Below are 17,051 nucleotides of genomic sequence, written 5' to 3'. Positions count from 1 at the left end.
GTGTGCCCAGGAGGGAGGGGAGGAGACGGAGCAGTGCTTGTAGCACCCATTACACTTTTGAGCCAGCAAGTCCAATTTTAGAAAGTTATCCTAAGAAAATATTCTGAAAAGTTCATGAAGGTGTTAGAAGAAAGGATTTCCATCATATCCTTGAGTACAACAGTATAAAACTGGAAACAAGTACCCAAGGTACAACCTACATAGATGTTAAAAATGATGCTGTTACATATTTACTGACATAGAAATATATTCACAATATAGTGTTAAAAGGGAAAAAAGCAAGTTACAAAACAGTATATGTATAATAATGTATAATATGATTGTACCTCATGAAAAAAGTAAAACAGCTATAGATGCATAGAAAAGAAGTCTGAAAAGATATATACCAAAATGTTAACAGTGGTTATAATCAGATGGTGTAATAACAGGTGATTTTTTTCGCTTCTTCTTAAAAAAGTATATATTATTTATGTACCAAAAAGGCATTTGAAAAGGGAAAAGAAAAAAAACAGTATTCTTGGGAGAGTCCACTTATCCACCTCATGCTAATCGTTAAATTCTTACATTTGATGCAAGAAATGCCTAATTGTCTGTCACACCGTAAGACATTGCTACAACAATTTATTTAAAGTCAGGATTTTATATTAAAAGTGGTCCATAGAGTAAGAACAGTGACACATTCCCCACAGCTGCATATCATCAGACCTGTCAGTCATCCGCCAAAATGTCCCACAGTCTGGACTCCACCGTGGTTTCTCTGGGCTCCTGGCAGGTGCACCGGGGGTCTGTGTGGCCTGGGGTGGGGGCCACTCTTCACAAGGCTCTGCATTCGTCAAAGAGAGTAGGGCACTGTACAATTCCGCTCAAAACAAAAGACGCACAAGCTCTTCTTCTCAAAGATGGATTCCAGAACATATAACATCACCGCCAGGATTATTAAAGACTCCTCTTAGCTATACATATATTTTTTAATTTAAAACCCTTCCGTGTCGTTTCTCCTGCTTCCCCCTGCTGCTTCCTCCCCCAATACACACACACACACACACACACACACACACTCGCACACACACACACTCCAAAGTTCACTAGACCATATCATCTGGCTGCCAAATTCTTACCATAATCACCTTCTTCCTGGCTGGTGTTTAAAGAGGAACTGGAAAAACCCACATTCTTGAGATAGGTGTATGAAAAAGACACGTAAAACAACACACATTTCTATACAGGATTCCCTCTCCATGCCGTCACCCCCACCATCCCAAGAATATATATTTATTTTGGGGAAACTATGTATGCAGAAATTGGAATTCTTTTAAACCATGCATGTCATTTAAGAATATATATGGATGTTGATTTGCAGGCTTCTAGTTTAAATCGCCAGTGCTTCAAAATCCAGTCATCTTTCGAGTGAATAAAAGAACCATAGCTATTAGATGGACACATGGCACAAAGAGCCACTTTCAGTGATGAGCAAAATGCAGCGGCTGGCTCTATCTTAAAGGGCAGCCTCTGTCAAGCGCCTCTGCTAAGTCCCATCCCGGCTGCCTGCCTTCTAAGGGCGCACCTGGCCACACCTGACGTCCCTGGCACACCCTGTGGTTGGCTTTGGCTCTCACCCAAAGTTGCCCCCGATTTCTATAGAGAAGCAGTCTTGCCTATAGAAAAGGAGTTCTTTTACAACAGGCCGATCGTGACGCCTCTGAGTAGCACTATATTCCACCCTTTATTTGATGTTTTATGTCAAATGTAGTACATACTGGCCAGGCGTTAGCCAACCACCGTCCAGGCTGTGCCCGTGGGCCGCCCAAGTCTAGAGATGTCCATGAGGAGACTGCAGGATGGAGACCAACTGCCCGCTGTGGACAGTCCTCCCGGGGGCCGGTCAGGTGCCACTCAACCTGCTCTAACCACTGGCTGGTCTGCTCCCTTCCCAGTGCTGGCTCCTGTCTGGGAAGGGGCTGGGCAGTGATGGGCAATCCCCCCACACCCCACCTGCCCCGCCATCACTCTGTTTACTGCTCTGCCATTTTGGGGCCTCCTGCTTGTTTTGAACAAACTGCTTTGCCTCCAAGAAAGCCATCACTGAAGAACTCAAAATGTGTCTCATTGCTCTGGCCTCTCAAAGCACCAACATCATTTTAACCAACAATCTCTTGGAAAGATCCCTACAAAAGCAGAATCATTCAAAAGTGGAACTTACTGCTGTAATGAATGTAAATGTAATTCTGATTCACTCATTTATAAGTTGTCATTTGCTGTGGACATATGTTAAAACAGTATAACTGCAACATGCTCTTATCAGGACACAAGAGAGTTTTTTTTCTTGGCACCCAAAGGTCACTAAAGGGAGAAGAGAGAATGACTTGTACAAAGACACTGGACCAGGGTTCAGGAGACCCAGATGCAGCCCACGCTGCTGCTCACTAGCTGGGTGACTCAGGGTGAGTCACCTGTCTCTGCTTCCTCTGCAAAATGGGGAATGATCTCTGCCCCGTTCTCTCACCCAGCTGAGGTCTAAAGTGACGGCATGCAGGGGAGCGTGGAAGGGAGGGAGTGTACAAGTTCTGGGTCTCATGTGTACGCTGGCTCTCTTTCAAGGCCTGACCACACTGTCCCAGCCTGTCACTCAGGTGGTTTTCTATTCCCGAGGCACTAGGAAGACTTTATCTCCCCTTGCTGCTCTCAACTGTATCACGCATCCAGTGGGTCTTTGCTTGGAATGAAAATTACTTTTAAGGATCATTATGGTTAAAGGATTCCAAATTTTATGTTGCTATTTTTAGGCCTCAGGTTTCACAGATGCAGAGGAAAAAAAAAAAAAAAGCCAATTGAGGTTCAGGCAGCCAGTCTTGGAGATGTCAAATCAGGAGACATCACTTGGAAACAAAGACGCAGTCCTAGCTCTAAATCCTCCAGCAGCACGATGGGGCTGGGGTGTTTGTGAGGGAAGGGTTATGCCCTGCCTGCACTTGGCTTCAGATCACGACAACCAAAGGGCATCAGTGCTGAGACTGGAGCTGGACGTCCTAACACATGAGGGCCTGGCTCAAGGGAAACTGGGATGAATTCAGCGGGTCATTCTCCTTATATCCCGAGGCTGTTAGACAGGGCTAGCCTCTCGACAGACTGTCTAGGTTGTCCCAGGCCTTTTTTTTTTTTTTAAAGAAAGTAAATGAAGAAACATTAAGACCTTTAGAGAAAAGCAGAAGGAACTGAAAGTCCAGGGCTTTTGTAAAGGTGTGCTTTCCCTGCTGAGCCCAACTTTGCTTCTCCTTTAGAGAAGCCCCCGCTGCTCTTAGCTCCTGGGCTGCATCGTGTAAAGCTGGCTGGGGCCACATAGTGTGGGGCTCTCAGCTCCTCACCTACTGCCTACAAGGGCTCACCAAACTCTTCCACGGTCGGTGAGCGGGGGTCATGGGTCTCAACTGCACAGGGACACAGCAGCCCACCGTGGTAATGGCTCTACTGCTGCCACCGGTTTCTCCAGTCACTGCCCGGAATGTGCAAGTGGCTCTGGCAACTCTATCCTCCGATGAATACGTCACCTGAGCATGCTCCAGTCAGTCAAGACGGCTCCTTCTGGATGAATAAGCTGCCTCAAAGACAGGGGTGGTGGGCCTCAGAAGACCCAAGCTGAGGTTTCAGAATCCCAGTGTCTGCTGCTCCTGGGCAGGGGGACTGGCCTAGCCTGAGAAGAATCCTCTTTAGCCCACTGCTGGGCCACAAGGCCAACTCATGGCCAGCCCAGCTCTCTGATCTCCAGGTCAGTAGAGAGCTGCTACTGACTCCACTGTCCTGAGAGCCATCTGGAGCTCCAGGGAAAGGGCAGGGCCAGCAGCGCCCAGTCACAAATCAGCAGGAGGGCTGACCACGCTTTCCATTTCCATCTGCTACCAGCCCAGTGAACTCCACCAGAGCTGCCCCACTCAGCCTGCGGGTCTCCCCTACGTGTCCTGGTGCTTTCCCCACCCCAAATAAGACCTCCCTGCTCAGGGAGATGGTCTCAGCTACACGAAAGAGAGCAGCAGGACTTGTAAAGTCACCCTGGGGCCAGGGTCACATCCGTGTGTACCCTACCCACCTCCTCAGGCTATTTTATTGTTTATCTAAACAATTCAGCAGGAAGCAATTCTAACGTGTGAGAAAATCCTTCTAGAGGGGGAAGTTCTCTTAGTGGTTCTCAAAGCAGGTAAGGGGGCAGCAAAGCCTCCCCCTCCTTCAAAGGGATTTAGAAATGCCCACGGCCAGGGATTCAGACCATTTTGCCATGCATGGGGCAAATGAAATGTCCACTGGCCCCACTGAGAAACTCAGTAAGAGAGGAGAGGTCCATGGATCTGGTCCCTTCCATAGCAGGAACAGGGGGAGGCAGACCTGGGCAGAACTCCTCTAAGGCCAAGGCTCAGCCACTTTGAGCCCACTCTTTCCCTCATGGGCCTGTGTGATTTCTTTTTCAATTGTCTAAACCCAACAGAGGATCCCACTCTAGATCCCAAGCCCTGGGCAGCCCCTATAGCAGGGACAGTCAGTGGTCCTAGAATCCCCAGGCCACAGGCCTCACTCCTGGAAAGGAAGGGTAGTCTCAGTGTCAGAGGCCCCCAGGGGCAGAGCACCGTGGATGGGCTGCTGGGAGGGGGGGGGGGGCCTCAGACCAGCTTCTGCTGCTTCCACCGCCACCCTCCCGGCCCCAGGGCCACCTGAGCCAACCCATGAGTCTGTCCACAAAGTCACATACATGCCTGATAACGACCCAGTGCACCAGGACGGTGGACTGTCCAACAGGGGCTTGATGGGGGATGTGATGAAAACACTAAATTCTGTTTATACGTTTAATTGAACAAATATTTATTAAGCACCTACTTTGTGCCAGGCACTGTGCTAGGCACCCTCGCTGCGTGCTGTCCCCACAGCACAGTAACCTGCTCAGAAATTAAAACCAAGAAAAGGAACACTGTCGCAACCCTGCAAACTGGGGGCAGGTGGAAGTGGGCGGAGTGGATGCAGGCGATTCCCCTGCCAGAAAACGCCTCCACCAGAAGCGTGTTTTCTCTCTTGGGACAAGTCTCTACTAAGTGGTTGCTTTAAAGCATCTCTGTATATACTGAGAGGAAAGCTGCTATCACCACACCCCACGCATTGGTGCCTGGTGGACATTCGAATACTCTGAACGTTACTCAGAAAAAAGGAGTTGGAAAGGGTATTCATACTTGAATTAGAAAATACTTTTTTTTCCAGTTCATATGGTTGCAACAGTCCTTAAGAAAGATATAAACATCCCTGCCCTGACTGCGTAAATGTTTAAGGTAGACCTAGTTCTGGATTCCTGAGTCAGAATCGTCCAGTTGTCCATGACCTCGCAAGGCCAGAGAAGCAAGGGGAGATTTCTATTCTGGAGAGGAGAGAGTGGACGGCACCCCTGGTTTGGAAACATGACAAACCGCGCCTGCATTTACAGAAGCCACGCGAACGGGAGGACGTCCTAGTGCTACTCCGTGTCACACACACCCTGGGGACTCACGCGCAGCCCTAGTTGTCGGCGCCCAGCTTGGAGAGGCCCCGGCGGAAGTCGTGCAGGTCATCGATCTTCCCGTCTAGCACCTCCAAGAAGCTCTTCAGCTCCACCTTCAGGTGGCGCTGGCGGTACTTGCTCTCCTCGATGTCCGTCTTCAGGGAGCGCACTTTGTCTTCCAGGTTTTGATTGTCTCTCTCTGCCGCCTGCAGCAAAGCGAGAGAGAAAGAAGGGTCTGGGGACGGAGCGGGAGGAGCCCCGCTGAGACCTGCGACAGCCAGACTGTCCGTCCCCCTCGGGCAGGCCTACCTCCCTGGAGGTGTTAAGTGTCCTGCCCCCACCCCCCTGGCATCAGGTGTGTGCCCCTCCTTCCTGCTGTTCTCTGGCAGAGGTGCCAACGGCCAGCATCTCGCCTTAAAACGATGCCCCCACAGAGAACACAGAACTCAGCGTCCTGCCCAAGGGAGCCTGGTGCTAAGTGATGCTCTTACAAAGTGCCCAGCAGAGGAAGCCTGAAATCCCAGCACATGGGGTTTTCAGCCCCAGGCCCAGGGTGGTCAGCAGAGGCCCCCTTTGGGTTCCATTCTGGGAGAGAGCGAGAAATAGCACAAATGGAAGAGTGACTTGTTTCTCTCGGTTCCACTGAGAAGGCGAGGGCTCCTCGGCCCCAGGCCAGCCTCTGGCCGTCAGCGAGGGAGGACTGGCCGTGCCAGACACAGAGACAGTGGGTCTGTGCTCTGTCCGTCCCGTGGTGTTGCCATGGAGACGTTCAAGCTCCCAATGGCGGGACCGCTGTGAGTCCAAATAAGAGCTTTCATCTTACGGGCATAAAATGAGAATTTTTGAATGGGTGTACAAGAACCAGTTACTAATACCAAGGTTGTGTACCTGAACAAAGTGCTCTCGAAGTGAGGAGAACCTCGGAGGTGAAGGAGGACCTGAAAATGCTCCTTCTGTGGATCAGAAATCTGAAGCCAGCGGCGGCAGGGGGTGGGGGGTGGCTGGGGGGGGCCTGTCCAAGGTCGTGTCCAAGGTCACTGGCTGGGGAGGTGCAATAGCCCCTGGGTCTTAGGTTCTCAGCTCTCCTTTCCGTCCCCTGCTCCGCACCCTTCTGTGGTTCTGTAGGGACTTCTGTGGGCAGGAAACAGTCACCTACACTATGGTTATGCACAGGACACCTTTGTATAAGTGGAAAAAACAGAAGACAAACACTGCTGAGTCTGCACCCGGGAGCAAAGCTGGCATCTGGCATGTAGTTACGCTGGCTTTTTAGGAATACAAAGTCGCTCTTCTTTACCAAGCAGGCGTGAAAGGGAGAGGCCTCGGAGAAATGGGTAACACAATGGATGCCTTCTCATCTGAGCCCAGATGGACGTGCTCCCCGCCCTTACCTCTAACTTCTCAGAGACGTATTCACACTCTGACATGAGCTGAGGTATGATTTCACTTTGTTTTCGGAGGTCTATCAACTCCTACAGGAGACAGAAATTGGAAAAAGAATGTGAAAGCAAGTCAGATAAAATGTATTCTTGAAAATCCCCAACTCGTGCATACAATAATGGAAGCAGCTTTCGGAACCTGTGTTGTCTGCGTAAATAATAATGGCGGTGATGTTATACTTAACACACATGAGGTAATTCTACAGGCTGAGTATGTTCCATGAATTAATGCATGAAGGCTGTACACCACCATGAAAAGAGAAGTATGATTCCTGTTTCGTAGATGGGGAAACCGAGGCTGAGAGAGGACTGGTAACTTGCCCATGGTCTCCACCCTCTGTATACAGTAAGTCCCCTACATACGAACTTTGAAACTTTGAAAGTTGCGAACTTTCAAAGATGCAAATGTGCGTTCACATGTCCAATCATGTAAGTTAGTTCATGTGTCTGGCGTACATTGTCACGTGCATGCATCCTCTACAAGTGGTTGTGCGTTTGTGCACTTTACTGTACAGTACTGTATAGAGTACAGCACTACAGTATCTTTATTTCATGCCCAGGATGTCCGGAAGCAAGCGTAAAAGCAGCAGTGATGGGCTTCCCTGGTGTCGCAGTGGTTGAGAGTCTGCCTGCCAATGCAGGGGACACGGGTTCGAGCCCTGGTCTGGGAAGATCCCACATGCCACGGAGCAACTAGGCCCGTGAGCCACAACTACTGAGCCTGCGCGTCTGGAGCCCGTGCTCCGCAACAGGAGAGGCCGTGATAGTGAGAGGCCCGCACACCGCAATGAAGAGTGGCCCCCACTTGCCGCAACTGGAGAGAGCCCTCGCACAGAAGCGAAGACCCAACACAGCCATAAATAATAAATAAATAAATAAATAAAATTAAAAAAAAAAAAAAGCAGCAGTGATGAAGCTGGTACTACTGTACTTTTCAAAGTACTGTACTGCAAGGTTAAAAATGTTTTCTTTGGTTTTTGTGTCTGTTTTTTATGTATTATTTGTGTGAAAAGTACGATAAACCTATTACAGTACAGTAGGACACAGCCGATTGTGTTAGTTGCATACCTAGGCTAACATTGTTGGACTTACAAACAAATTGGACTTACAAGTGCACTCTTGGAATGGAACTTGTTCGTGGGTAGGGGACCAGCTGTACTTAGCTGTCCTGTCCCCCAGAAAATAAATGACTGTGTGACAGGGGGTTCTCGCTGCATTAATTTGACAGCAGAACACAACTTCTGATAAAAGACCACCTATGAAAGTTTCCAAGTGCTTTTGTAAATGTTCAGCTCCCTCTTGGATCTGAGTGACTGACTGTAGAATAAGTCCAACAAGGAGGCTGCAGAGGGTAATGGTCAGGCCTTTGCTCTGGACTATCTGTGCCTTGGTGTAGCTTTTGGCTCTGTCTCTGCGTTGAGGTCCGGGCAGCTGCCAGGGCCGGTCACTTGCCCCACAGCTGCCTGCCGTGTCCTTGGGTGGAGATCACCCGCCAAGGCCCAGGGGATGCCGAGCAGCACCGCTCAGAGCCCCACTACCCACCGTCTCCTTTTCTTGGAGTTCCAACTCCAGCTCCTCAATTCTTCTCTTCAACTGGGTATTCTTCTCCTTCTCTCTGTTTATCTCGCTGCACTGCTCTTCCAGCTCGTCAATCTTTAATTAATATCACATGTTAAAGCAGGGATGCCAGTTTACTTTAGTCATTAAACAAAAGATCACCACAGCTCTTTTAAAATAAACCATAAATTAACCCACTTATAAATTTTTCCTTGTGGCTACAAACAAACTTCACGGGGCTCCCCCTGGGCTGTTTGCTCCTGCTGGCACAGGATGCCCTCATTTAATACCAACAAAGCCACAGAAGTCACAAAACCTGGCTTCAGTATGCTCTGGGCCTCTGGTTTTCTCTCACAGTCACAGGTTTGCTTTAAGGATCTGTCACAGGTCGGGGCCAGACGTCCCATGAATCTATCTGCTTCTTCGCAGAATGACTGTCACATCATTTTAATCATGCCCTGAATGATTCTGTTGCATTTCAAGGGGTTAAGCGAGCAGGGTAGAGAACCGAGCAACTCGGTGGGACAGTGGCTACCAACTGGGACTCGATGACATTTCAATCGTTTTAAATCAAGATGACCTTTCCCCACTCATGCACGCAGAAGGGGCCTGGCCTGTGGGCCTCTTCCTGGAGAGATGACAAGTGCAGGCTGAGGTACATCCCCAGAGTGCATCTTTCTCTCCTTCCCAAGCCTGACACCTCTGACACTGGGCATTTCCCAGGGGCCAAAGCATGGGTGCAGAGTGGACGGCAGGGGTGTAACCAGCAAGTTAACACAAGAGCACCACGTTGATGGGGTCCCCACAAGCAGGCAGCGGCAGTCCTCAGGGTGCAGGGCACTAGGTGGTCAACATGAGGACAATTCTCAGAGGTGACCTGCACCAGCCCTCAGGATCTGAACCTCCAGCCACAGGAGCCGTCGGAGATCCCACCAACGTCCACATCCCGCCCTGGGAATCAAGTTCCCAGCGCTTCCCACCCAGGGAAGCTGACGCTCCGCGCAGGTCCGCGCAGGCAGCAGGTTCCACTGCACGCACTTCCTCCACGCCCCGCCCCCCCACCCCCGCACGGCTCCTTGGTTCTTACACTCAGACGCGAAGCGAGGAACTCAGCTCTTCGCTTGGAAAAAGAAAGAAAGGGCGATCAATCCCTCTGGCAGGCAGATCAGCCCAGCCTCAGAAGGGAAGGTGCAGAGTCAGCACTTGGCCTGCGCCCCTCACCGTCAGCACTTTATGAAAAAACGACACGAGGCAGTTTCACGTGCCACCTGCTCCGAAGTAAGACGTGAAATAGGGGAGTGGTTTCCAGGGGCTCCACTCAGAACGGGTGGGCGGGTTATAAACGGGGGCAAGGGGAGCGAGTACCAATCTCAATGCGACCCGTACCCTGAAATCCTGCATTTACGGAGCAGACTGTGTTCACCGACTGTGGGATAAAAGTGCTGACCAGCAAAACAGCACAGCAACCCCAGGACCTCACCTGGGGACCCTAAAACAACCGCATCAACTCAGCCCAACTCCAGAGCATGAGCGACTAATTACAGGGAAGGGCGTGGGTGAATTCTGAAAAAAATCGAAAAGCTCCGATGTCAGGGTAGGAGGGTAGAGGGCACACGAGGGCCGTCCGCATCCACCCACCTCACACGTCAAGGGCGTATTCCTTTCCTTGCTATCTCACATTTTTAGAAAGAGCGGTTTGCAGGGAAGCAGGGTTTCTGAGCAATCACGTCTCACCATCTCCTGAATCTGTTTTCTTCACTCACCCTCTGGATCCCTTTTCTCTACCGAAGACCACTGAACCACAGAAAATGCCAGAGGGAGGCCACCCACAAAAGGCCAACCCACAGCTCGCATCAGAGGGTGATCTTTGCAAGAGACAAAGCTGCAATCTCCCATTGATTTCTCTTCTCCTTTGCGACTGCAATTTTAAAACTTGGTTCAGGAAAGGTAATCAGTCAGTTCTGTACGTAGTAGCGTTCCCGCTAAGGCAGGCAGGGAGGCGGAGGGGAGGACAAAGGGAGAAGCAGCGGGTCTTCCTTCTGCCCCTGGGACACGGGACTGAGGGCCAAGTGGGAGGCAGTGGGGAGAGGAAGGTCACGGCCACCCTGGCCCTCCCCACCTTGTTCCGGAGCCGGTCATTCTCGTCGCGGCAGAGGGAGAACTGCCTCTTCCACTGCTCCACGCTGGCCGCCGAGTCCTGCAGTGCCGTGGTCAGCCGGGCGTTGCTCTCCCTCAGGGTCTGCAGTTCGATCTCCCATTTCTTCACGTTGGCGGCGCTGCCGGGCGGGGGCCAGGCGGTGACCGGGAGGGTGGGTGCCGTCCACCCGGCTGCCCTGGGGAGGGGGGACCCAGCCACCCCCTCAGCCCATGCCTCGGGGCCACACCCTCTCCCGCCGGTGGCCTGGAGGCGAGAACCATGTGCTGAGCGGGCCTGGCACCTCCCTTTAGTGGGAACATGCTGCCTTGTTGGGTGATTTTCTCAAGGCATCACTTTAGAAGAGAACAGAATTCTCAGAGAACGAAGAGATGAAACTTAGAATGAACTCAGCCATAAAAAAGAATGAAATCATGCCATTTGCAGCAACATGGATGCAACTAGAGATTATCATACTAAGTAAGTCAGACAGAGACAAATGCCATATGATATCAGTCTTATGTGGAGTCTAAAATATGACACAAATGAACTTATCTATGAAGCAGAAACAGGCTCACAAACATAAGAGAACAGACTTGTGGCTGCCAAGGGGGAAGGGGCTGAGGGAGAGATGGATTGGGAGTTTGGGGTTAGTAGATGCAACCTATTATATACATAATGGATAAACAACAAGGTCCTACTGTATAGCACACGGAACTATATTCAACGTCCTGGGATAAACCATAATGGAAAAGAATATAAAAAAGAATTATATGTATATATGTATAACTGAGTCACTTTGCTGTACAGCAGAAATTAACACAACATTGTGAATCAACTCTACTTCAATTAAAAAAAAAAAGGAAACTAAGAATGAAGCCACAGACTGTGGTAGAGACCCCTCCCCCGTCTGCTCCCTACTGACCCCTGGCCGCAGGACTGTTCTCTCCTGCCCCATGTCTGTTCCTTCCTGAAATGAGCCTCAGGGATGTAGGTTCTGAAGTGCTGGGGCGGACCCCGGGCCCTCTGACACTCTCATGAAAGCTGCGGACCCTTTCAACAAGCTCCTGACACCCCCTCTCTGGAGCCCAACAACCCCAGGTTTAAACAAACAGCCTGGGTCCAGATTTGAGAGCTGAGGACTTGAGGACAGAGGAGACAGGGGCTGGGAGTCCCCTGAGGGCAGAACTGGGGTTCCAACCGCAGCATGTGTGAGGGAGCCCTGGCCGACCCGAGGTCACCTCAGGTCCGAGGGACGCCTCCACGTTATCACCAAACCACATGATAATCCTCTGTGATCAGTGAAGTTTGAAAAAACAAACTGGAATCAGGTTCCCCTCAGTTGCCGCTCCCATTCAACGCTTCTTTTGTTTCCTTGTTTTGGAGACCAGTGTTCACTGCAGCACTATTTACAATAGCCAGGACATGGAAGCAACCTACATGTCCATCGACAGAGGAATGGATAAAGAAGATGTGGTACATACAGACAATGGAATATTAGCCATTAAAAGGAACAAAATTGGATCATTTGTAGAGACGAGGATGGACCTTGAGACTGTCATACAGAGTGAAATAAGTCAGAATGAGAAAAACAAATATCACATAATATTGCTTATATGTGGAATCTAGAAAAATGGTAGAGATGAACTTATTTGCAAAGCAGAAATAGAGACACAGACGTAGAGAACAAACGTATGGTTATCAAGGGGGTAAGGGTGGCAGGGTGGGATGAATTGGGAGATTGGGACTGACACATATACACTACTATGTATAAAATAGATAGCTAATGAGAACCTGCTGTATGCCATAGGGACCACTACTCAATGCTGTATGGTGACCTAAATGGGAAGGAAATCTAAAAAAGAGGGGATATATGTATAGTTGATTCACTGTGCTGTACAGCAGAAACTAACACAACATTGTAAAGCAACTAAACTCCAATAAAAATTAATTAAAAAAAAAACAAAACACCTCAGACTTAGCCACTCTGAAAAAAAAAAAAAGAAAGTTTTTGGCTTCTAATCAATACTGCCTGGCTGAGGAGAGTTCTGTCTCTAAAGCCTTCTTTTTTTTTTTTTTTTAACTTTTAAAAAAGTAAATACAACTGTATTTTAATAATCTGCATTATCTTTCATCCACCTCAAGGTCTTAGAACTGTGATTGGAAAATATATACTTTTGGTTTCAAACACCACAGACTGAAAACACAGCAAAATATTATTATGTGATTAATTTCAGAGTTAGTGATTTAGCTGATTTCGGGAAATGGCTTCACACCCATTCCTGTAATTCACTCGTCCATTCAACTGGGATTTAAAAACATTTATTTTTAGGGGTGGAATGTTTTCATCCAGGCAGCCCACTGTGACTCAACCAAAAATAGTCCTCATGATCACCTGATGAGTAAAAGAGGCTGGTCACAGTTTTGTTCTGTGAAGTACCTGACAAAACCCAGGGTCCAAAGAAGGTGGCTGGATCTAAGGGTCCTATGTTCTTTCTGGAATTCCTAGGTCAGATCACAGGAATTAAGCTCCACGCACTGGTCAGGCCAGCTGGGTTGCAGAGGTGGGTGCCTCTGGGAAGATTTACCAGCCATGTGACCTTGGGCAAGGACTCACTGTACCACCTGGGACTCAGTTTCCTTACCTGTAAAATGGGGGAATTAATATGATAGAGTTCTTAAACGGGGCAGGTCTGAGGAAGGCAGCTTCTCAGCCACAGAGAGGCTGGGGGAATCCGGCTGAGTCCCCTGCCAGGTGAGCAGAACGACCCCCAAAGACAGCAGTTCTGAAGGTGCTCATGGGGCCAGACTTACACCGTGAGGCCCAGCCTAGCCTTTGGGAAACAGGCCACATTCTCAAGATATGAAAACACAAGCACAGCTAGTATAGTCATTAAAAGTTAAAATCTTGTTGATATCGTTATGGGGGTTGTGTTAAATCTGTAGATCAATTTAAGGGAAATTGATACTTTTTAAAATAGTGAGGCTTCCTACCACTTCCCAACAGACTTTTTCTATTTGTTGAATTACTCACGTATGGCCCTCAAAATCATTTGAGTTTTCTTCACAAAGATCCTGTACATTTCTTAAGTTTATTCCCATGTATTTTATGGTTCTAGTTCATATTGTAAAGGAAATCTCTTCTTCAAATATATAGTCTAGGTGATGTTTGTTTGTATATAGAAAAGCTACTGATTTTTGTGAGATTTTAATTTCAAGATAGTTTCTTAGGTTTTAATGTTTTTCAGTGTTATCATATATGAATAAATGATAAATTTGGCTTCTCAAAAACCAAAACAGGGACTTCCCTGGTTGTCCAGTGGTTAAGACTCCATACTCCCAATGCAGGGGGCACGGGTTTGACCCCTGGTTGGGGAACTAAGATCCCGCATGCCGCATGGCACGGGCCACCCCCCCAAAAAAATGAAACGTAAGCACTGGGACAGGGACTTCCCTGGCGGTCCAGTGGTTAGGACTCCACGCTTCCATTGCAGGGGACCCGGGTTCCATCCTTGGCTGGGGAATTAAGATCTCACAGGTCTCACGGTGCGGCAAAAAAAAAAAAAAGCACAGGGACACCTCTCTTTTTCTCACACACACACATAGATGCTGATGTGCACAGAGAACAACCATGAAGGCAGCTGGTCTTCCTCTGGCCAGGAGTCAAGACCGGACGCTCTGAGCAGGACCCAGTCTCCTTTCCCAACTTCCTGAAACCCTGCCCAGTAGGAAAGGCTGCAGGGAAGTGCTGACCTGGGAGGCAACAGCACCTCGATTTGAATATGCTCACCTCTGTGTCAGCGCGATCTTCAGCTTGTCGTTCTCAGACTTGAGGTGTGTGTTGGCAGGACCCGCACAAGACGCCTTTTCATCGTCCGTTCCGTTGGTGCTGGATGCCTGAGTGGAAGATGGGGTTTCACACCCAGATTCCTGGCCAGACTGAATCACCTGCACACCTTGTCGCTTGTCCTCACAGCGGAAGCAAATCAGGCATAATGAGGAACTGTGTGGTTATGAGTGTGGGAGAACCAACACATCCAACCAGAATGCAGCAAAGACTGACAAGTCCACAGACTAATAACAAGACTATTGTGGAGACTCCACTTGGAGTCCAGACAGCCTGTGCATTTTACCCACAGGACAGCATACAGGGCTGTTATGCAGAACCTTTTCACTCAAACTTTACAGGTAAACCTAACAAGCCTGGATACCTGATCTCCTTAAATAACACAGGACAGAAGCCACAGATTAAAAGAGGGGAAGGGTTTTAGGGACTTCCTTGGCGGTCCAGTGGTTAAGACGCCGTGCTTCCAATGCAGGGGGCGCGGGTTCAATCCCTTGTTGGGGAACTAAGATCCCACATGCTGCAGGGCATGGCCAAAAGAAAAAAAAAAAGAAAAAGAAAGGGGGGAGGAGGGTTTTATAATAAGAAACAGTGAATGAGTTAAGAGAAAAAGTATAAGAAGACGAGATGACTTAAAAATCCCGGGGCTACAGAGAGATGAACACACTCATTTGAAAAAAAAAAAAACCCAGGAATCAGATATGGGTGTCTGCGACTATTTAGCAATGTTATGAATATTCTGAAATGTTTTCTGTAATAAGCCATACTACATGGAGGTGAAACCTCATCTGGTCTTGGATAAGATCTTAGAAAGATTTTATTTAGCCTCCAAGAAGAATAAAGGCAAAGGAAAGACATGAAGGGAATGACGTATGACTAAATTTCTACATCGCAAAAAAGTGCCATAAACTATATCAGAATGTAAGCAACAATGTGGGGGAAATATTTGCAACGCATACTAAAAACAAAAATGCTAATACCTTTCCTATACTAAAAAACTCTTAGAGTCCTCAACTTTCAGAGCGACGCTCTGAAATATTTATGGATGAAATGATGTCTGGGACTGGCTTTAAAATAAAGACGGAGGGAGAGGGGGGTGTAGATGAAACCGTTGGTCATAAAGTCCTAATTGTTAAAGCTGACCTATGGGTCCATGGGGGTTCATTTACCCAGTTCTGTCTAGTTTTGTATATATTCAAAACTAGCCATGTTACAAATAAAGTTCTTGGAAATGAACACAAAAAAGCGGAAAAGATATGCAATTGACATTTACAGAAGAAGAAGTACATAGAATTAATAAACAAAAAAATTTAATCTCACTAGTAAAGAAATACAAAATGAAAAAAGCCAATAAAATACATTTTTCTTCTGTCAAATCAACAAAGCTTTGCTGGGGAGGGAACGGGAGGGAAAAACGCTCTCATTCACTGCTGGTGGGAGTCTCAATTGTACGTTTCTGTAGGGATGTTTGCAGTGTGTGTCAAAAGCTCTCAAAATGTCCTACCCCTTGCTGGGAAAACTGGACAGCCACATGTAAAAGAATGAAATTAGAACACTCCCTAACACCATACACAAAAATAAACTCCAAATGGATTAAAGACCTAACTGTAAGACCAGACACTATAATACTCTTAGAGGAAAACATAGGAAGAACACTCCGTGATATAAATCACAGCAAGATCCTTTTTGACCCACCTCCTAGAGAAATGGAAATAAAAACAAAAATAAACAAATGGGACCTAATGAAACTTAAACGTTTTTGCACAGCAAAGGACACCATAAACAAGACGAGAAGACAACCCTCAGAATGGGAGAAAATATTTGCAAGTGAAGCAACTGACAAAGGATTAATCTCCAAAATTTACAAGCAGCTCATGCAGCTCAATATCAAAAAAACAAACAACCCAATCCAAAAATGGGCAGAAGACCTAAATAGACATTTCTCCAAAGAAGACATACAGATGGCCAAGAAGCACATGTAAAGCTGCTCAACATCACTAATTATTAGAGAAATGCAAATCAAAATTACAATGAGGTATCACCTCACACCAGTTAGAATAGGCATCATCAGAAAAGCTACAAACAACAAATGCCGGAGAGGGTGTGGAGAAAAGGGAACCCTCTTGCACTGTTGGTGGGAATGTAAATTGATACAGCCACTATGGAGAACAGTATGGAGGTTCCTTAAAAAACTAAAAATAGAATTACTATATGACTCACCAATCCCACTACTGGGCATAAACCCAGAGAAAATGATAATTCAAAAAGACACATGCAACCCAGTGTTCACTGCAGCACTATTTACAGTAGCCAGGTCATGGAAGCAACCTAAATGCCCATTGACAGACGAATGGATAAAGAAGATGTGGTACATATATACTATGGAATATTACTCAGCCATAAAAAGGAACGAAATTGGGTCATTTGTAGAGACGTGGATGGATCTAGAGACTGTCATACAGAGTGAAGTAAGTGAGAAAGAGAAAAACAAATATCGTATATTAACGCATATATATGGAACCTAGAACAATGGTACAGATGAACCAGTTTGCAGGGCAGAAATAGAGA

General features: G+C 47.7%; 1 protein-coding gene across 4 annotated transcripts in view; it reads right to left on the bottom strand.

Annotated features, from left to right (window-relative positions):
• Positions 1-604: 604 nt before the first annotated feature.
• The window catches only part of HOMER2 (homer scaffold protein 2), a 96,752-nt gene continuing 80,305 nt past the window's right edge, over positions 605-17,051 (bottom strand). The window contains exons 5-10 of one of the 4 annotated variants that reach the window (XM_057544192.1): positions 14,430-14,536; positions 10,625-10,838; positions 8,491-8,601; positions 6,901-6,981; positions 5,506-5,715; positions 605-823 (exon numbers count right to left, since the gene is read on the bottom strand). In XM_057544192.1, coding sequence (XP_057400175.1) covers positions 5,527-5,715; positions 6,901-6,981; positions 8,491-8,601; positions 10,625-10,838; positions 14,430-14,536 — 702 coding nt within the window. In that variant the 3' untranslated portion in view covers positions 605-823; positions 5,506-5,526. Of the gene's footprint in view, positions 824-4,833; positions 5,716-6,900; positions 6,982-8,490; positions 8,602-10,624; positions 10,839-14,429; positions 14,537-17,051 lie in introns of those variants that run through there. The other 3 variants (XM_057544191.1, XM_057544193.1, XM_057544194.1) reach the window with 3 other exon arrangements.

This window comes from Balaenoptera acutorostrata, chromosome 3, assembly GCF_949987535.1.
Source record: "Balaenoptera acutorostrata chromosome 3, mBalAcu1.1, whole genome shotgun sequence".
Taxonomy (NCBI): Eukaryota; Metazoa; Chordata; class Mammalia; order Artiodactyla; family Balaenopteridae; genus Balaenoptera; species Balaenoptera acutorostrata.
The sequence above is the reverse complement of the archived record's forward strand: the minus strand, read 5'-3'. Positions and strand labels throughout refer to the sequence as shown.